This window comes from Macaca fascicularis, chromosome 10 (assembly GCF_037993035.2).
Source record: "Macaca fascicularis isolate 582-1 chromosome 10, T2T-MFA8v1.1".
NCBI lineage: Eukaryota > Metazoa > Chordata > Mammalia > Primates > Cercopithecidae > Macaca > Macaca fascicularis.
In genome coordinates, this window is record NC_088384.1 from 57367773 (window position 1) to 57390127 (window position 22355).

The following is a 22355-nucleotide window of genomic DNA, read 5'->3' on the forward strand; positions in this document are numbered from 1 at the left end:
CTTTTTAATGCTGACATTCTTGCTTAGAAATAAAAAATTATTTGAAGTTTTCTGGTCAAAAAACAAAGTATTTCTATACTTCTGCTTTTATTTTTTTGGCAGGACATTTTTACAGTTTTCTATCATTATAACGCATGAACAATATGTTGTAAATAAGATGTCCTTTTAATATAACACACATTGTTTTACATTTTAATAACAATTATGTTACATAGATCAGTAAAGGGAAACATACTATTTTTCTGAGACAAAGTCTTGCTGTATTGCCTAGACTGGAGTGCAGTGATGTTATGGTTGACTGCAGCCTAGACCTTCTGGGCTCAAGCAATCCTCCTACTTCAGCCTCCTGAGTAGCTGGGACTACAGGCGTGTGCTGCCACATCTGGCTAATTTTTTGTTATTTTATTTTAATTTTTCTAAAAACAGGGTATTCTTATGTTGCCAAAGCTGGTCTTCAACTACTGGGCTCAAGGGATCCTCCCAACTTTGCCGCTGTAAGTGCTGCAATTACAAGCATGAGCCAACGTGCCTGGCCCTAAAAAATACTTTTAAAGTTTTTATGAAACTTAATTTCAGGCTACATCTGAAATCTCAAAATTAGTGTGTAAAGTTTATCATATTTTCTGAAAAGTATTTTAGTTTATATTGGCTTTATAAGCAAATATACAAGTTACTTTGTCTAATATTCTTTATAAAAAATGCACTAATGTAATGAGATTAAAATATAATAAACATTAAATAACTTAATAAATTAGTACATAGAAAAGAGTCAAATGACAGTGTATAAAACTTATTTATGCCAAAGAGGAGCTGGAAAAACTGAAATTAATGTCTATTTTTAATTAGAAACTTTTTTAAAAAATTGAAAGTTACCTAATTTAAAAATTACTTTTGGAATGCAAATACATATAATTCATAATCCATATAAATTAATGATTTATTTCAATATTTTAAAAATGGAGCCTTCTATACCAATGGAAAAGAATAAAACAGGTGTTTTAAGTATATATTTTCATAGTTGTCTCCAACATGACTGATAACTGATTAGCTATAGTTTTTCAATGACTAAAATTAAGATTTATCTGTCTGTATGAATGTTCCATTTCCTTTCCATAGCCTGTTGGAACATGAGTGTTCAAATGTTAACATAGTATTTTATACTTTTTATACTCTTAATCATAATGTCAACCAAAGTTTTGTAAACTGAATATCTGTGATTTGAACTATGGGGACCTGTATATAGTAGAAGGATCTTTAGGAGTAAGTGGTTGATTGTTTTTGGCTGTCCCAGTAACCAACTAAAACCATTATACTTTTGACCACCATTCTCAGTTTTCCTAAGGTGTTCTACCAAAGCAAAAACAAAATCGGAATAAATTTATAATAGAATTACTTCTGAAATAAAATGAGTTGAAAATGTACAGAAAAACAGTAGTACAGTAGCCCTCCTTATCCCAGTTTCACTTTCCACAGTTTTCAATTACCAGTGGTCAACTGCAGTTTGAAATTATTCAATGGAAAGTTCCAAGAATAAACAATTTCTACGTTGTGAATTGCACACAGTTTTGAATAGCACGATGAGATTTTTACCCCATCCCAGGTGGAACTGAATGTGAATCATCCCTTTGTCCCACAAATTCATGCTGTCTGCGCTTCCTGTGGGTGAATCACTAAGGAGCTAGCTGGGTTATCAGATCAACTGTTGGTATCACAGTGCTTGTGTTCAAGTCACCCTTATTCTATTTAATAAGTGCAAGAGCAGTGTTGTGCAGCAATTAGGATATGTCAAAGAGAAGTTGTAAAGTGTTTCCTTAAAGTGAAAAGGTCAAAATTCTCAATAGGAAAAGAAAAATATATATACACTGAGGTTGCTGAGATCTATAGTACAATAGAAAATGTTAAGAGAGGCCAGGCATGGTGGCTCACACCCACTTACTCCCAGCACTTTGGGAGGCCAAGGCGGGCGGATCATGAGGTAAGGAGATCGAGACCATCCTGGCTAACATGGTGAAACCGCATCTCTACTAAAAGTACAAAAAATTAGCCATGCGTGTTCGCACCCGCCTATAGTCCCAGGTACTCAAGAGTCTGAGGCAGGAGATTCACCTGAACCCAGGATCTGAAGGTTGCAGTGAGCCAAGATCGCACCACTGCACTCCAGCCTGGGTGACAGAGCAAGATTCCATATCAAAAAAGAAAGAAAGAAAGAAAAAAAGAAATGTTAAGAGAGAGGGACCATATTCACATAACTTTTATTGGAGTATATTGTTATAATTGGCAAATTTTATATTAAATAATGTTGTTAATCTCTTTCTGTGCCTAATCTATAAACTTTATCATAGGTATGTATAAGAAAAATCATAGTACAGGTATATATAGCTTTCAGTACTATCCATGGTTTCAGGCATCCACAGAGGGTCTTGGAACATATTCTCCATGGATAAGTGGAGACTACTACTGTCCTGAAATCTTAGAACATATAATCTAATAATAAAACGAAAACAAAAACTGGTTACTGGTGACATAGGATATATTTTTGGAAAGCAGATATTTACTATATGATAAAAACTATGGAATTTCTTCATATAAAGATACTGTATTTCCCTCTTCTTCACATATAGGAGCAGGTTTAGAAACTATAATACATCACATTATATATCATACTTTCTGTGTATTTGGAGGGGAAGGAAGGAAGTATCTAAATAGTTGCATCACTTTGGATATATTTGCAATACTTGTCATTTAAAATGCTTAAATTCTTTAATGTTTATAAAACTACAATATGAAACTTTCAGCCAAATCTAATATTGTTAATATAAAGACAGAAAAAATATATACACAGACAGACTGCACAGTCCTTGTAAACTATAAATCTAAATATGTGTCTTAATGATGGCCCTGAGTGTAACATACTTTTTGTGGTTGAAAAATAATGTATTCCTAACATATCCTTGCTACATAAACGATTAATCTAGGAAGAAATAAAGGAATAGAGAGGATTCTTACTAATACAATTTCTCTTGACCTACCTGTGACAAAGACTCTTTCCTTTGAGTAAACCTTTAGTCAGGTATTTGAGTCCTTCTTAACTAGTCCTGACCTCAGACTTTTCTCTGTCCTTGTAGAACCCAGTTTGAACAAGAATCTTGCTAAGTCAGTGAAGGAGTTGAAAAGATTCCACCAGAAAATATGCTACTCTGGCATATTGACTATTTCCAATAAAAACAAAGCCCCTCCCCCCCCAAAAAAAAAACCAAAAAAAACACAAACAAACAAAAAACAAGCAAACAAAAAAACCCAAGGCAGGTTCAAGATCACTCTTAGTTTAACTCTGTTTTTTTAAAAAACAAGAGATGAAATTACCATGTGTAATACATATTCTCTATACCAAAAGTAGTAGCGTTCTTGCCGTTAATGATTGGAAGGTAAAGCTGAGGAAAATCTGCACAAATAAATCTTGTTAAACTAACCTTTTTCTTCTTAGTCACTTCTCTAACCAATAAATTACTGTAACCCAAGCCCCTTTGACTCACCACATTTCACACCCACTCATGTTTAATTCAATAAATAACGAGTTGGACTCTTAACCACCTCTTTGGGTCTTCATTTCCTCATATAGGCTTTTATGCTGAGTAAAATATATACAGTTGACCCTTCAATAATGCAGATATTAGGGGTGTTGACCCTCCACAGAGTTCAGAATACATGCATAACTTTTGATTCCCCCCAAAATTAACTACTGATAACCTACTGCTGACTGGAAACCTTACTGATAACATAAATAGTCAATTAACACATACACACATACTTCATACATTGTATGCATTATATACTGTGTATATAATCAAGTGGCCAGTGGTAAAGAAAGTTGGTCAAACTAACGAATGACATTTTAGATTAAAATTGACTTTTATGTAACCCAATTATTCTTACCCTATGCTCACAAAGTTGAGTTTAAGGTAGTTCGATGCAGATGGTCACTCCATTCCAAAGCCTGGGTCCAAATACCCTGTTTCCAGGAGGAGCCAGCTTTCTTCAGAAGGTGGCAAGAGCATTGCAAAGTACTGAGGAAAACTTTTTTTGCAGTATCTTTTTTCATCATTCCATATTTTGCTCTTTATAATTGCAACTTCTCTCCTTATACATGTCTCTTTTGAGACTTCTCACTTCTCTAAGGTGCTATTTTCCCTCCTCATCTATTTTTTTATATGTAGCACGTCCCTCCTTATTGTGCTGAAAAGGCTTCTGACTTGCTGTTCTTGCCAGGAAACATTTCTGCAGTGCGTATGGGAGTGGAACGACTTACAGAGTGTCAGGGCAAGTCCTTACATTTGTTTTATGCTTAGGACACAACACAGAAGATAATTTTCTAAGTTAAAGATTGTATGATTTTGTCTTGACTTCAGAAACTGGTCATACTTTTTACTTTAGTTTCTAAGAACCTCAGAGCTGAGCTTGAAACAACTTGAATAATTCCAATGAGACATTTGTTATTTAACCTTTTTAAAAAATACTTCTCTAATTTAAATCATTTTATTATTGCTCTAAATTTGCCAGGTTCATTTTAGAGTTTTATAAACTGTCTTAAAACTAGTTTACGGCCAGGAGCGGTGGCTCACGCCTGTAATCCCAGCACTTTGGGAGGCCGAGGTGGGAGGATCACGAGGTCACATCAAGACCATCCTGGCTAACACGGTGAAACTCTGTCTCTACTAAAAAATAAACAATTAGCCAGGCGTGGTGGCGGGCACCTGTGGTCCCAGCAACTCGGGAGGCTGAAGCAGGAGAGTGGTGTGAACATGAGAGGCAGAGCTTGCAGTGAGCCGAGATGCGCCACTGCACTCCAGCCTGGGCAAGATCCAGACTCCATCTCAATAAATAAATAAAAAATATATATAAAAATAAACTAGTTTACATTAAGTTGGAATAAAGTTAACCAAATTAACACAAACATGTTTTATTGCACTTCTCTTTATTCACAGATATGGCCTTTTTTTCTTTTATTTACAAATGAAATGTTTGTGACAACCCAGGTGAAACAAGTCTATTGGTACCATTTAATAAACAGCCTGTGCTCACTTTGTGTCTTGGTTTCACATTTTGGTAATCCTCACAATTTTTTAAATATTTCATTATTATTATATTTATTATGGTGATCTTTGATCAGTGATCATTAATTTTATGGGAGGTGGAGTTTGCAGTGAGCAGAGATCGCTCCATTGCACTCCAACCTGGGCAACAGAGTGAGACTCCGTCTCAAAAAAAAAAAAAAGTTTTTATATGTAGGGTACAAAATAATATCTGACCTTAAGGTGTGTGCAGATTTTTCTGAACTAATTAAGACTTAAATATTAACACGAGTGATTGTTTTTGTTACAATCGCCAGGTTCTGATACTTTCCCCAGAAGAAAGCATATACAAAATTTTCACATAATTTAAAAACATCCACAGATATGTACTATGGATTCAGTTTATGAATCAATAATTCAGCTCTTCAGAAGTAAAAGATGACATGAGAAAATATCTGATTTTGAGTTGGCAAGGAATAATAATGTTGAAATGTACCTTGTTAAAAACTGCAAAAGTTATGGCTAAGTAAGACGTTGTGTGTTACTGAGATGCATCCATGTGCCCAGTGAGAAGACTTGTAAGAATCCATTTGGGAATAATGAGAACATGAGCATTCCCCTCCCTACCTCCACCACTCCCCTCCTGCCATTTGAATGTTGTGAATATACCAAACATGGTGATTTAGGTCACTTTTATTATTTCAGAAATTCCAGATACTTTACTACTCATATTAAATAGGCCTCGAAGGGACGTTTGCCATTAATTAATGTCTAATACGAAGAAAGGACAAATGTATGTGATCTGTAGTGAACAGTAATAATACAATCTGAATAATACATTTAAAATTTTTACTCCACTTTCCAAGTGATAAAGCATTGATTCTAAATATATTCTCTATTTGTCAAAACAAATAGAAATTATTTAGTGTTTCATTTAGAAAAGTAATCAATTAATGATGTCTCTAAGTTAATTTTTTACCTCTTTCCCCCATATCATTTTTGTATTATATAAGAGAGCATATTTTTCTACTCTATCTTGGAATTAATTAGCAAAACATAAAGTATGATATTTAACCCACGGCTACCACATTTTATTCAGTGTATTTAGTAGGCTCTCATATATCTGGAAAAGAAAACTTAAGATATAAACATAAGCAAACTAGAATACCATCTTTTTTTCTTCTATTTACTTTACTTCTTGAATCCAATGATACAATATGGCTTCATCTACCTCTGAGAATACACTTAAAACTACAGAAGCAAATTAACATTCTCCCGATTCACAGGTAGTGCAATATTGAAGATTTCATCTCGTTGAACACATGTTGGATCAAATTTACAATACTAAAGAGCTCTTCTAAATACTGCAATGTGTAGATGGAAGACAAGCTAGTCAGGTGGCTGAGTGAACATCATGCTGGTAGGCCTTTTCAAGCTGTCACTTGCAAGATGTTTGACTGCTGAGAATGTTAGCCATAATTAATCGCAGAGATAGGAGGCTGCAAATGGGCGAGGTAATGTTCAAACGCATGGAATGAACACTAGTCATGGTAAAAGATAATAGATGTGGCCTCATTGCTTTGAGAAAATTTAGAGAATATTTTGGGTCACACGGATACATTTCTGCCTTATTTGTGAAATGTATTTAATGAAGTTACATCACACATGTAGACTTCCAGATCCTGTGTCTAACGTACTTTCCTTGGCTTTGTGGGAGAACACATATTCTAATGAAGCTCATTTTAAGGCAAATATTTTTTGAAAATCCAAAACTGATAGATATATGTATGCAGGGTTCCTTCTTATATGTCTTTTATAAACAGTGAGGTGGTATTTCTCCTTTAGTGTTTAATGTGTTTCATCACATAATGTCCTAGAAGTTTTATCAAATTTTTCTCTCCAGCTTTTGAAGGTGTATGAGAGCAAAAAAAATGCAGTCTGCTGCTTCACTAATAAAACTAGGACAAAGGCCATTCCGACTGAAATATGTGAAACACTCACTTTTATTCATTTCAAGCATTTAAAACTCTAAATTTGGACTTGAATAAAGACATTTCATAGAAAAACAATTATTTTTTATTTATTTTTTAATCTTTATAACTTTTAATAGTTTACAGCCACAGTGGCAGCTTTTATATGTGTACATGCATTTAAATACAGTTTTGTACCATAAATAGCCATGTGGAAAAATATCTGCCTCTAGGCAAAAAAAAAAAAAAAAAAAAAAAAAAAAATCTTTGCCACTACATAAATACCTTTAAGTAATACTGAAAATAGATGTGAGGTAATTTTTTTATCTAAAGTGACCGTAGCCTATATTAAGACATATTCACTGTAACAATTCAAGTTTTAAAATCCTTGTTTTATAACTTGAAAATGTGTCTTTTTTGAAAAACATCTTTACATTTATCGCTATTGTACATTTATTTGGTAGGAAACAGGGATGTTTGATGTCTTGCAACAGGGATGTTTGATGTCTTGCAATGATAAAATGATCATATTCAATAGAAAATTATCTCACATTCTGCATAACTTCTGAACATTCTATAAGACAATTACAGAAGTGAAAAACCAATTTGTAGATAACTGAATGAGTACGACCATTTAATATATGTGAATAAAGGCATTTCAGAACATTTTAATGTACACTACACTTTCCGATAGTAAGATTTTAGGTTAAAATAAGATTATACTTTAAAAAGTTGACCATTTTGAAAAAATCATATCACTGTTGGCAATGCCATTTTCATACTTGAGATGCTAGTCCAACATATTGCTTATCCATTTGCTTCTGTTTGATTTTATTGTTATTACATTCATGATAATGCTAAAATACACACATACACAATTACTTGGGGTTTTTTTGTTTTTTTAATAAAAAGCCCAAAGAAAAATGCTGACAACGTTCAGTTGAAATTTTGAAACTGGGTTTTATAATTCTGCCCACACACCAAAAGCTGAAATGGTCTATGAAGATGCAGTTTTTGAACTAATGAAGCAAGTAGTAAAACTGACAAACCAAGTGAAAATTATACAAGGAAACACAATAATAAGTTAACAAATGAATTATATATAATACAGTTTTTCTTCATGTTGACAAGACATCATTTAATCCTTTTTAATATTTTCCCTTCTCTTTTAAATAAATAAGCTTATTTGTTAATACTTTTTCTAACTCTTTTATTCTCTTACCAGTGTCAGTAATACTTTATTTTTCATTATTTCTCTTATAAAGTGACTTCTGAACTTGCTAGTTTGTTTAAACTATCACAAGGTCAGAAAACCAAACACTGCATATTCTCACCCACAGGTGGGAATTAAACAATGACAACACTTGGACACAGGGCGGGGAACATCACACACAGGGGCCTGTCATGGGGTGGAGGGCGTGGGGAGGGATAGCATTAGGAGAAATACGTAATGTAAATGAGGAGTTAATGGGTGCAGCAAACCAACAGGGCACATGTATACATATGTAACAAACCTGCACGTTGTGTACATGTACCATAGAACTTAAAGTATACTAAAAATAAATACGTAAATAAAATAAAAAATAAATACAAACATGTTAATCATAAGTAAATGAAATATCTGATGATCTTATGTCTGGTAGTAATGTCATCTAAGTATTTAAATATTCATCGATATATTCCTTTGCTAAATTTTCTTTTATTTCTCTTTTATATTACACTTTTTTTAGAGAGCACAACTCCAAATCATCTTTTATTAATGTAGAAAGGTCATATTTAGCAAAAGACACAAGGCAGGGAAGTGTCAGGCCTGAGGCCTGAGCCCGTGCTGAGGGAGAAGGGGGCTCAGGGCATGTGGGAGAAGTGCTGGGAAGGGCTGAGTTATGGGGGCCGCAGAAAGTTCCAGTGGGCAACACTGTGGGCAGGTCATGGGTGGGACTCACGGGGACCTCGCTGCTAACTCTCGTTGCGTTGGCGGAGTGGGGTGGGGGGAAGGGAGGATCATTAGTGCTGCCACCTGGAGTGAGAGCCACCCCTTGGTTCCTGGAGGGCACCATCAAGGGACACAGGACAGGAAGCGCAGGATGGTTAGTGCAACTAGGGATGAGAGTCAGGGAGAAGCAGGTGCTCTGGAGTGGCCAGGAAATGTCCAGACACAGAGGCTTAGGAGCTTCCTGTTAAGTGTGTGGGTTCCGCTCTGTCTCTGCCAGGCATTCTGACTAGGGATGGATGATCCCTCTCTTCAGGCGCTCCGTGGTGCTCTTGCTGCCAGCAAAGGTGGTCCGGATCCCTTTGCCCATCTCCCCTGTGACCAACAGCAGTTCCATGTGGGTGCTCTGGCAGCCCTGGGTGCCAGGTGGTTTCATGGCCTACACACAGCCGATGGAAGGTGGTCCAAAGTCGTTAAACAGCGGTCTGAAAGGGACAGCGGCTCCTGGCACTGAACCCGACGGTGATAGGACGCTTCCTGTAGAGACCGGGGTGCCCAGCCCAGGGGTGCTGGAGCCGGGGGTGCTGCTGGGGGCAGGCGTGATGGGTTTGTAGGACATCCTCAACTTCTGGGCACTGCGGAGCCAGCAGGCCGCTCCTCAGGGTTTGGCTGCCTGGCCGCTCAGCTGAGATCTGATTTGCAAGCTGGCTGCACACCCCGTACTAAATCTATGTTAAATTTTTTAACTGCAGTTTTTATTAATCTAAATACAGTTCAGATATTCTCGATGAAAATTTCACATTTGAGTTGAGACGTACTAAAATGTAAAATACACAATGGATTTCAAAGATTTCATAAGAAAAAAGAATGCAAACTATCTCTAGTAATTTTTACATTGATTACATGTTGCCACAGTATTTTGGATTTATTGAGTTAAAATATGCAATTATTTTTTTAAAAAATCTATGCTACATTTTTGTTAAAAACATTTAAATAAACTATGAAATTACTTCTTGGGATAGAAAAGGGGACATTATTAAATATTTCCCTGAATTTTTTCAAAAACGTATCTTTAACAAAAACATTTCAAACAAAACAAAAGTATTTTAATTTTGAATAGGTAAAATAAACTTATTCCTGCTGAAATTCAATCCTGGTATGATTTCTTTTTTACGCATTTGAGGACTCTGTTTATAACCCAGATAAAACATAAAGCTTATGAAACTCCTCTGAGAATGTCGAACACAAATTACCTGTGTAGATATCAGGGTGCAGATGATGCTGAGGCCGGGCTGGCTGAAGAAGAGCAGGATGAAGATGCTGTACTGGCACAGGGGCTGGCCCCAGGTCACCCGCCCTTCATGTACGTGGTGATGGTCACCTGGCTCACCAGCAAAGTGAACAAAAGGTCGGTGGCGGCCAGCCGCATACCAGTGTGTAGAAGGCGGTCTCCTTCTGCTCCTCGTGCGACTTGCACAGCAGCACGATGGCCACCAGGTTGCCCACCACCCCGAAAATGGACGGTCCCAGGCTGTCCAGCAGATTGGGCTCCAGGTGAGGGACACATTGACCTGGGAAGGGGTTAACATGATGGTGGCTGGTGGTGTGCAGCCCTGGAGTGTGAAGCTGAGTCTGGGGTGATGGAAGAGAGACAAAGCCTCCATGAGTGAAATGACCACCTGCAGGATGTCAGAGCCACGCCCAGGAAATGGGATGCTAACATGACAAGGGAGGACCTCAGTCCCACTCTCTGGATTGCAACCACTTACCAACTGCAGCCACCCAAATCTCCAGGCTCGCTCTGCTCCTGCCAGCGGCACACCATTGCTGATCTTAATATGTATAAACTGAGCTTCACATTCCTCTTCCTCTCCCCCCCCCCCCCCACACGCCTATCTCACTACTCTGACAAGAGCCATCTTCAGGGAAAGGTAACTCCCTAGTATTATTCCTGACAGATTCTGAGTTAATAAAATGCTCACGGAAACCCTGGAAGACAATTTGGAGAGTGTTTTCTTTCCTCCCTGGCTCCACTGGCAGTGCCCCATCTCCACGCCTTCCACCCAATGGCCCAAATCCCATGTCACGTGTAGCGGCCCCAGTGGTGACCTCTGCATGAGCCCCCATGGTCAGCCCTCAGCTGTCCTGGACCAGCCTCCAGCCTGCCTTCACCTCCTCCTGCTCAGCCTGGAAAGTGCCAGGGCTTTGGCTTCTGAGAGCCAGGTCTCAGTGGCTGTGATTTAGGGATCTGAGGTCAGAGTAGCCAGTTTTCAAAAACGTGGGAAACAAGAGGGCCAGCGGGATGGATCTGGAAAGAACAGTGCTGGGTTACTCGTTCAATTTTTTTCCTTCCTTCAAACATGAGTCCCAGCTTTGCTGTGCCCCGTGGTGTAGGCTGTGGGAGGACAGCTTGCAGGTGTGCGCCGCACGTGCAGGTGGCAGGAAGCCTGGGTCCCAGTTCTGGCCGCTGTCCGCCCCAGCCGCTAGCAGCGTCAGCAGCTACTGATGTTGGCGGCTGCTGCTCACTGGCATTTATAAAGTACTCCACCCTTGGCTGGGTGCGGAGGCTCAGGCCTGTAATCCCACCACTTTGGGAGGCCAAGGCGGGTGGATCACCTGAGGTCAGGAGTTGGAGACCAGCCTGGCCAATATGGCAAAACCCTGCCTCTACTAAAAATACTAGAATTAGCAGGGTGTGGTGGCGGGTGCTTGTAATCCCAGCTACTGGGGAGGTTGAGGCAGGAGAATCGCTTGAACCCGGGAGGCGAAGGTTACATTGAGCCGAGATCAGGCCATTGCATTCCACCCTGGGCAAAATGAGTGAGACTCTGCCTCAAAAAAACAAAACTGCTCCTCCACCCCCTAGCATCAGAATACAGCAGAACATTTAGGTACCCACAGAACATAAACCAAGATGGTCTGTGTCCTGCATTTTAACAAACATTAGAGTTTTAAAAGAACTGAAATCATGTAGAATGTATCCTCCAGCCAAAATGGCATCCAATTAAAAATAAAAAAGTAAGATAATAGCAAAATCTTAAATACTTGAAAGATAAACAGCACATTTTTTAGTTTTGTTGGTTTTTTCTTTTTTACATTTTTATTTATTTTATTTTAAGTTCTGGGGTACATGGGCAGGATGTGCAGGTTTGTTACACAGGTAAATTTGTGCCATGGTGGTTTGCTATACATATCAACCCATTGCCTTGGCATTAAACCCAGCATGCATTAACTATTTTTCCTGATGCTCTCCCTCTCCCGCCCCCATCCAGGGGCCCCATTGTGTGTTGTTTCCTTCCCTGTGTCCATGTGTTCTCATTGTTCAGGTCCTACTTATAAGTGAGGACATTAGGTGTTTCGCTTTCTGTTTCTGCATTAGTTTCCTGAGGATAATGGCTTCCTGTTCCATCCATGTGCCTGCAAAGGACATGATCTCATTCTTTTTTATGGCTGCATAGTATTCCATGTTGTATGTGTACCGCATTTTCTTCATCCAGTCTATCATTGATGAAAATTTGGATTGATTCCATGTCTTTGCTATTGTGAATAGTGCTAAACAGCAAGCACACTCCTAAGGGAAACGTCTCAAGGGAAACTATTAAATATATTAAACTGAATAAAAATACGACATATCACACTTGATTCAACACAGGTAAAGCCAGTGCTGGCAGGAAAATGTGTTTCACTAAATGTGTATGATGGAAAAGTAGAAATTTCTCAAATAAAATTTCAGCTATCACATCAAGAAAGTAGAAAATAGTAGCAAAATAAAACCAAAACAAATATAAGAAAGAAGCCCGAGCTCTGAGCGGCAGCCGTGGCCACCGGCAACAGCACCGCCACGAGTGTCTTGCGGGCTTTCCTCAGAGGAGCCTGTCAGCATCCTCCAGTTCCAGGCGCTCTAGCCCCTGTCCTGCTTCAAGAGGCTTTTTCCAACCAGAGGCCTCTCCTCCATAGCCTGAAGGCTCGGCCAGTTCCCACAAAGTTTGCGGGAACGCAAGGCTGTCACTGATATTCGTGGGACCAAGACTTGTGCGCAGGTTGCACACATTGGCCACTGTCTGTGCCACGTGCAATGACGCCGCCTGAGGCTCGCACACCGCACTCGCACGCGCATAACGGTTTGGCTTGCCTGTAACGGCTAGGCCTGGCTCCGCATTCCTGGCTTGGCTTGGCGTTCCTCCCTTGGCTGGGCGTTAATCGCTTTACCCGGTGTTTCTCGCTTGGATTGACGTTTCCTCCATCGCGTTCCTTTGCTGGGCTTGACCTTTTCGCTGCTGGGCTTGGCATTCCCTTGGCTGGGTTGGGTGTTTCCTTTGGGCGGGGCGGGGCGGGGGTTGGCCCTTCCTGGGGGCGGGGGGCGTGGGATCACCCCGGGTGGGCGTGGGCTTTCCCCGGCTGGGTGTGGGTTTTCCCGGGTGGGGTGGGCCGGGCTCCCCTGCTAGGGTTGGCAGGTTTTGGCTGGGATTGACCTTTCTCTTCAAACAGATTGGAAACCCAGAATTTCCTGCTAGTTGGTGAAACTGGTTGGTAGACGCGATGTGCTCGCTACTACCGGCCTCCCCTGGCTGTTCAAAGCAGATGGTGGCTGAGGTTTCTTCAATACCCGCTGCCTCCGCTGTGAAGAAGCCATTTGGTCTCAGGAGCAAGATGGGCAAGTGGTGCCACCACTGCTTCCCCTGCTGCAGGGGGAGCGGCAAGAGCAACGTGGGTGCTTCTGGAGACCAGGATGACTCCGCTATGAAGACACTTAGGAGCAAGATGGTCAAGTGGTGCTGCCACTGCTTCCCCTGCTGCAGGGGGAGTGGCGAGAGCATTGTGTGCCCTTCTGGAGACCAGGACGACTCCGCTATGAAGACGCACAGGAGCAAGATGGCCAAGTGGTGCTGCCACTGCTTCCCCCGCTGCAAGGGGCGCCGGGAGAGCAACGTGGAAGCTTGGGAAGACTACCACGACAGCGCCTTCATGAAGCCCAGGTACCACGTCCCCAGCTGCAAGGGGCGCGGGGAGAGCAACGTGGAAGCTTGGGAAGACTACGACGACAGCACCTTCATGGAGCCCAGGTACCACGTCCCCAGCTGCAAGGGGCGCGGGGAGAGCAACGTGGAAGCTTGGGAAGACTACGACGACAGCGCCTTCATGGAGCCCAGGTACCACGTCCGTGGAGAAGATCTGGACAAGCTCCACAGAGCTGCCTGGTGGGGTAAAGTCCCCAGAAAGGATCTCATCGTCATGCTCAGGGACACTGACGTGAACAAGACGGACAAGCAAAAGAGGTAACCGGGCCTGGGCTGGGAGGAGGCGGGACGTGGGGGGATGATGGGGACATACCCTCCTGGCGGGATCGGGATCCTGGCTTTCTGTTCCTCCGCAGGCCCCACACCACCCTGGGTGTGGAAACCTCAGAGAGGTCAGGGCACAGGCCCTTTATGAACAGCAACACAGAAACAAAACTTTAGCTGATTTCCTATCCGATTATAATTTCCCTTATAGAGCACTAATAGACTGTATGAAAGTGACTTAACTCGCAAAATCAAGTCGATGCAGCAGATTATTTTTAATGTACACATTTTAAAACAATGTTCTATACATTATAGAAAGGTGTATATTGAGAACTAAGTCCCATAATATATCAACTTCTGGGCGAAATATTTTTCAAATAAAATCCAATATGGATTTGATATCAATGTACCCTATGTAAATATGTCCTTTGCTGAGGAACCTTACAAGGAAACTGAAATGGGAAGATGGTTTGTGTCCTTGAATAGGAAGATTCGTTTTTCTTAAGATGTGAGCTTTTTCTGTGTTTATCACTTTTACGTAAGCCAAATAAAAATAGCAAAGTTTTAGCATTTTTACACTGCACATCCTGTATTTTATTGCTGTAATAAATTAATTTTTTGTACCAGAATGGAAAAAGACTTGCTTTTCCAGATATCAAAATGTGAATGTGCTATTTCCACAAATTGTTTACTAACAACTGAAAAAATATCAATGAATAGAACAGAATAGGAAATCCAGAAATACCCAAATATATGTAAGAATTTAGCACTTGATAATGGTGATGTTTCATATTGATAAAGCAAGATTAATCATTAATAAATGAAATGCATGCTGTTTGGAGAAAACTAGCTAGATTTTTATGTCACAAAAGTAAGTCCCTGGAGTATAGATTAAAATTTTTAAATATACAAAAGGAGAAAAGTACCAGAAGAAAACACAAAAGCCTATTTATATATGCAACTATTTATTTATTTATTTATTTTTCTGGGACAGAATCTCACTCTGTTGCCCAGGCTGGAGTTCAGTGGCGCAATATCAGCTCACTACAACCTCCGCCTCCCGGGTTCGAGCAATTCTCTGCCTCAGCCTTTTGAGTAGCTAGGATTACAGGTGCCCGCCAGCACACCCGGCTAATTTTTTGTATTTTCAATAGAGGCAGGATTTCACCATCTTGGCCAGGTTGGTCTTGAACTCCTATCCTTGTGATCCACCCGCCTCAGCCTCCCAAAGTGCTGAGATTACAAGCCTGAGCCACTGAACCAAGCATATATATGCAGATAAAATAAAATAAGCTCAATTTAAGATTGGGCAAGGTACTTTTTTGCATATCTACCAGTGACTTGTGCACATAGGAAAACGTAGTGTTCCTGGTAAGAGAAGGAAGTTAAGTTAGAAGAGGAATGAAATACTGTTTTCTATTGAAGTTAGAAGAGGAATGAAAGGCCGGCCGCGGTGGCTCACGCCTGTAATCCCAGCACTTTGGGAGGCCAAGGCAGGTGGATTACGAGGTCAAGAATTTGAGACTAGCATGGCCAGCATGGTGAAACCCCGTCTCTACTAAAAAATACAAAAAATTAGCCAGGCATGGTGGCATGCACCTGTAATCCCAGCTACTCAGGAGGCTGAGGCAAGAGAATTGCTTGAACCAGGGAGGTGGAGGTTGCAGTGGACTGAGATTGCACCACTACACTCCAGCCTGGATGACGGAATGAGACTTCATCTCAAAAATAAATTAATTAATTAATAATAAAAATAAATAAATAAAGGAACGGAATACTGTCTTCTATCCACAAAGTTTGTGAGGGTGAAGAACAGTGGTACTTATGTAGTTGCTGAAAGTTTAGGCTGCTGCAACTTTTCTAACACACTTCGATGATAAGAACCACATGTTAAAAATGTGTATGCCTTTTACCTATCAACTCTATTATACTGAAATATCTATATGAAATAGAGACATATGTTTTTCTTGGTATTGCTTAAAATAGCAGTGTATTGAGAAGAGCTCACATAAAGATTTTATGAAAAAATTTCAGTTCATCCATAGGATGGAATAATATGTAACCATTGAAGGTGTCAGTAGATACAGAGATATGTTGATGTGCAAAGATGTACTTTGCTATATGAAGTGAGGAAAAAATCAGTTTGTTATACACCTACACAAACAGAATCTGCTCTTGTGTTACCTGAAAACATGTAGAAAACAGAATCAAACTTATTTCTGGGGATTTGTAAGTGAAGTTCTTCCCTTTCTCTTATCTGTGATTTCTGCAATGAATATCTGAAAAGTTTTAGTTAAATTTCACTAGTAATTAAATAATCCTTGGGAAGAGAAGGAATGTGCTACTTGCATAGATACAAATAATTTCTCACATTTTGTTATTTATTTTTATTCCTGTGGATAGCTATCTTCTGTGAACTTTTACCCTCTTGAGAAGTAGAGGGTTTCTGTTTACCTGTTCCTGTAGATTTTATTGTATATACATTTTATTATAAAATTATCTTTTCATTATATATATAAACATGTGTAAAAGGTATGAATTAATTATTTTATTTTAGTTATATATTTATGAAAACTAAAATAGCAAATATAAATGACCATTACTATTGTAAATGTATTGCTCTACTCAACAGGAGCATTCTTTAAAAATATTGAACTCCCAAGCTGTGTTTATGCATTCTTTCAATCCGTTTAGTCATCAAACATAAGCCAGACACCTATTATGTGGAAGGCATATTCTACCATCTCTCAGGATCCTTCCGTCTTTGAAAACTTCATATTTACCTGCTGGGCCTGAGCAAGTTGAGAGATTTAAAATTGGGGCATTAGGAGGTAATCTCAATTGAAACTTTTCTTCCTTCCTTTCAAACAAAAGCATTTCTGAAGGTAGACAATAGTAAAAGATAACCCTCAACTACCCTTCTGAAAATGTATAAGTCTTGGGTAAAGACTGTTTTAGTACTTTTAAGAACTAAAATGTGGCACACAAACAGCATGGAATACTATGCAGTCATAAAAGAAAGAACGAGAGCATGTCCTTTGCAGGGACATGGATGGTGTTGAAGGCCATTATCCTTAGCAAACTAATACAGGAACAGAAAACCAAGTACCGCACGGTCTCACTTATAGGTGGGAGCTAAATGATGAGAAAGCACGGACATCTAGAGGAAAGCGACACACACTGGGGCCTATCAGAGGGTGAATGGTGGGAGGAGGGAAAGAAGCAGGAAATAGAACTAATGGGTACTGGGCTTAACACCTGGGTAGTGAAATAATTTGTACAACCAACCCCCTTGACACGTTTTTACCTATGTAACAAACCTGCACCTCCTGCACCTGTACCCCTGAAAGTAAACGTTGAAAAAAAGCTCCACAAATAGTTTCATAAATTCATTTTAAAAGGAGAAGAATTATAACAGTCTTAAATCCTAATATGAATGATTGGAAGTATCTAATGTACATACATTGTATAAATCTAAGTATTGATAAAAATGAGCCCATGCCATTCATTTGAATTTCAAGCTTTCTTTGGCTTAAAGTTTTTGAAAACCAAAGTAAGAAATAGATTATTTTAGAAATTTGTTTGTGTTTTCACCTCAGCCCTCTTATTCCATACTTCTTTTAAGAACTAAAATTTATCTAAATGCTAGTCATCTGACTGGAACCGCCCCAGACGTGTTATATTGTAACATATTCTACTTAATGTAAGGCACCAGGGATTGTATGATGCCCCATTATTGTATGTCTCAATAAGAGAATTATTTAAATGCTGCCAATTATAGTTATAGTAAATCATGAATTATAAGTGGTATTTCAGTGTGAGAAATGGTGAAACATAGAGACAATGATCATCTTAGAATCACTAAAATACATCGTTACCTGTAATCTTTAAAACATACCTGAAAGTGTAGGTATAATTGTATCATCTCATTGAATTCAAATGTTGTCTTTAGTGGTATTAGTAAAAATTATAATATCTTACAATTACTGAGCTGTTATTTGTGTTAGGAACTATTCTATATCTTTCGTGTAGAGTCTTATTTAAGCATTACTGTGGTTTCCTCTGAGAAATCGACTCTTTTCATTCCCATTTTATTGATGAGGAAATTGAGAGCCAAAATAGGTAAGCAACAGCTGGGAAGCATCAGAGCTTCAAGTAGGATTCCAGCCCACGTTGAATGCCATTCAAGGGCTCTGGTCTTCCTATTCAAATAGGCTGCTCTTTCATTCATACAGTGAGTCATGAGGTAATAAGTAGTGTGCTTTCCTCAAAGGGAAATTAAGTTTGTTTTGAAGGCAGAGTAATAGCAGGCTATTCTGTGTTTGCTATTGCATGAATCATTGATGTAGCTGTAGATAGTGCACTACAATTTCCTAAAAAGTATTCTCACTCTCATAGGACTGCTCTACATCTGGCCTCTGCCAATGGGAATTCAGAAATAGTAAAACTCCTGCTGGACAGACGATGTCAACTTGATGTCCTTGACAACAAAAAGAGGACAGCTCTGATCAAGGTATGCAGTAGTCAACTATATCAGCATGAGATGGCTTTGATTTCAATACATAGCATAAAAATGAGTTTTCTCATTTAAATGGAACTAGTTGGTGAAAGCTGTGGAATGTTACTTTTAATTCTCAGGACTTATAATTTATTTTTGGTCTAATACTGACAGGCTGTACAATGCCAAGAAGATGAATGTGCATTAATGTTGCTGGAACATGGCACTGATCCAAATATTCCAGATGAGTATGGAAATACTGCTCTACACTATGCTATCTACAATGAAGATAAATTAATGGCGAAAGCACTGCTCTTATACGGTGCTGATATTGAATCAAAAAACAAGGTATGGGTCTACCAATTTCACCTTCAAAATACTGAAATGCATTTATTTTAACGTTGACCTGGGTAAGGGCCAGTTTTCCATATTTGGAAAGTTTCCTGGAGTATAGATTAAAATATAATCTATAATCTCAAGCATAACCTGAATGAAAATAGTTTGAAATGAGTTAATTATCTAAGACTTTATTTTAAATATTGTTACTTTTAAAGAAGCATTCGAGGGTACAGTTTTTTTTTTAATGCTCTTGTGGTTTATGTTTTTTTTAAAAACACTGAATTTGTATAAGGTAATACTTTGTTTTTTTTTCATGCCAGGTTTTTTTTCCCCTAATAAATGTAAAATGACAGAATTTGCCCTGGAAATAGGTTTTACATTAAAACTCCAAGAAAACTCAAACAGAGTTCAGTGAATAGTAATCCTGCCCCTTTGGCAAGTTCCAAAAAAAAACAAAAAAGCAAAAAAAAAAAAACAGTAATAGATATGAGGTGATGGATTTCTCAGTGACAAGTCTTTTTCTCAGTGACAAGTCTTAAGATATTTCTGATTGCACATGAGGCAGAAGCGGAAAGGGAAAAACACAGCAATCAGAAATATCAAGGCCAATTTGGAAATTGGGTAACGGAGGGAAAGACCATGAAGAGGTTTTCTGTGTGTGTGTGTTGCTGTTGATCATTCATTTATTTCCTTTGTATGGTGAGACAAGGTTCTTTTCAATTTTAGAGAATGACAGTTTTCAGTTTGGGAGAGGGAGTTAGTGGGTTGTAAACTGCTTAGAGATCAATTTCAGGAAGCCTCTGAGGATCCAGATAGGCAGTGAATAGGTGGTAATGTAGTGGGAAACACTTGAGCAGAGGGAACGACAAGTAATTAACTGACTTAGTGTCCTATTCTGGTAAAAATGGCCAATTGGAGTCTCAACTCTGCTTTCAACTCTAGAATATCTTGATGGGAAGGTGGGTGATAAGGGGCTTATAAGGAGCAAGATCAGGTTGGATTTTGAGTTTACTAGACCTTGTTCTACTCTTACCGGGGAAAATTATGTGATGTTTTCAGCAAATGAGTCTCTCTCCTACTCTTTCCTCTTTTTGGCCAAATCCTCAAATGATAAAGGGAATTGGTTATGTGGATGAGCGCTGAGACTGAAGTAATCATCTATTGTACTAGCTTCCAGCTAGAGTTGTGCATTCCAGTTACCTCAGGAAAATTTTCAAATAATCCACAAGTCTAGGCTTTCCCCTGAAGGTTTTGATAGAGTCAGTCTAATATGTACATTTAAAAATGTTTCCTTGAAGCCAGGCATGGTGTTGCAGGGCTGTAGTCCCAGCTGCTGGGGAGTCTGAGGTGGGAGGATTGCTTGAGCTCAGGAGTTCGAGTCTAGCCTGGTCAACATAATGAGACCCTGTCTCTAACAACAACAACAACAACAACAAATTTCTCAAAATCTGGATACACTTCTGCTTAAGAACCATGAATACATAAGTGTAATATGTAAATTCTTATGTCTCAGAAACTTAAGATATTTCCAGAAGAGTTGGAGTTGCATATGTGCTAATTCCTTTCAATCTTTCCTTTCCAATAACATTAATCTAACTTTTTTTTTGGTTTGTTTTTGAGATGGGGTCTCAATCTGTTCCCCAGGCTGTAGTGCAGTGGTGTGATCACAGCTTACCACAGCCTTGACCTCCCCAAGCTCAGGTGGTTCTCCAATCTCAGTGGTTTTTTTTGTTTTTGTTTTTTGTTTTTATGTTTTTTAGTAGAGATGAGGTTAATGCCATGTTTTTCAGGCTGACCTTGAACTCCTGGGCTCAAGTGAATCACCCACCTCAGCCTCCCAAAATGCTAGGATTACAGGTGTGAGCCACCATTCCTGGCCAAGTCTGACTTTTATATGTGGATGAGACATTAAAATGAATATTATTGGCACTATCAGCTTACGGAATAATACCTTTTCCTTTATACCTTCAGTTATTCCCTGCCATTCAGAAGGTCTTTAGAAATTTGCAGTGAGTAGTCTTTCATTAAGTAGAGAATGGCCCTCTCAGGATTTTGTGTCTCTTTGTTCACTTATTCAAGTGCTTAGGTCAGTAAGTCATTGTTAAGAGCAGAGTTTTCTCAATTAGAATTGTAGCAAATTCTAAACCTTTTTTTTAATCAATTGAAGCTGTATTGTGGACTATCCATTATGTCTCTTATGTTTGCAGAGCTTTGACATAATCAAGATGGCAGGTTTAAACACTAAAACCCATGGAGTTATTAAGAATACAGACGGGAATTCTGTTAGTTTCAGTAGTCCTATGAACTGATGATTTAGTTAACAATCTGGAAAAAGTAAATACAAATAGATTTTAAATGAATGAATGGAAAAATTCTTCAAATGGGCAGTAGGAGTATTAATAGCAATTTTTATTGCACATTGGAGCTTGAACTTTTGGTAAAACATGTGAAACTAAAGAAATATTTTACATTCAAATTCTTGCTTTATACACAAGAATTTTGTCTTAGGGTTGGATAATATAGAGATAAAAGATACATCCCCTGCCCTCAAGAAGCTCTTTGTTTAAATGGAAAAAAAATCATCATCCAAAAGTGCCATGCCAAATGCTGGGTTAGAAGCAAAGAGTCTTAGAAGCAGTAAATGTTGAAAATGAGTTTTTGAGATGATCAGAGTTGATGTGGTCAGGCAGCGAAGGGGTGTTTCCAAGGGAAGCAGCAGCATGTGGGAAAGCACAGAAGAGTAAGATGGAAGCAGCTACATTTGATTTACTTTCTGTGAGTGTAAGTCCACGGGATCTTATATAAAGTTTCCAGTTCAGCTGAGAAATAGGTAATTTTTTGAATTACATATTGTTTTTGTTTTATATTGTTTTACAGCATGGCCTCACACCACTTTTGCTTGGTGTACATGGACAAAAACAGCAAGTGGTGAAATTTTTAATCAAGAAAAAAGCTAATTTAAGTGCACGTGACAGATGTGGAAGGTATAGTTATTTCTTTTAATCTGTGTGTTGTTCGAGATTGATAGCAGTCACTCAAGTCATAAATAATAAATTAGTAAGATTAAATTATACTTATTGGGACATAGTGATGAGTATCAACACAAATCAGTTAAGTAGAAAAACAATTATTTGGACTGGGCAACATGAAGAACAGTTTTAGTAGGATTCATCTTCTCTTATTGTATTGACTGATGTTATTTGTTGTATGATGTTTTTGGTTAGATGAGATTATGTTAGTTAAAGGGATTTCATGTTAATTTTATGA

The 22355-nt window shown here is 38.8% G+C and overlaps 1 protein-coding gene and 1 pseudogene across 4 annotated transcripts in view; one reads left to right on the forward strand and one right to left on the reverse strand.

Annotated features, from left to right (window-relative positions):
* Positions 1-9216: 9216 nt before the first annotated feature.
* On the reverse strand, positions 9217-9588 carry LOC135965579 (cyclin-dependent kinase 2-associated protein 2 pseudogene; annotated as a pseudogene).
* A 3962-nt stretch (positions 9589-13550) lies between these two features.
* LOC135965570 (POTE ankyrin domain family member B-like) overlaps positions 13551-22355 on the forward strand; it is a 28868-nt gene continuing 20063 nt past the window's right edge. For 2 of the 4 annotated variants that reach the window (XM_065522622.1, XM_065522623.1), the window contains exons 1-5: positions 13551-13898; positions 14055-14245; positions 18650-18764; positions 18924-19097; positions 21966-22072. In XM_065522622.1, the coding sequence (XP_065378694.1) occupies positions 13551-13898; positions 14055-14245; positions 18650-18764; positions 18924-19097; positions 21966-22072 (935 nt within the window). The remainder of the gene's footprint in view (positions 13899-14054; positions 14246-18649; positions 18765-18923; positions 19098-21965; positions 22073-22355) is intronic. The other 2 variants (XM_065522624.1, XM_065522625.1) reach the window with 2 other exon arrangements.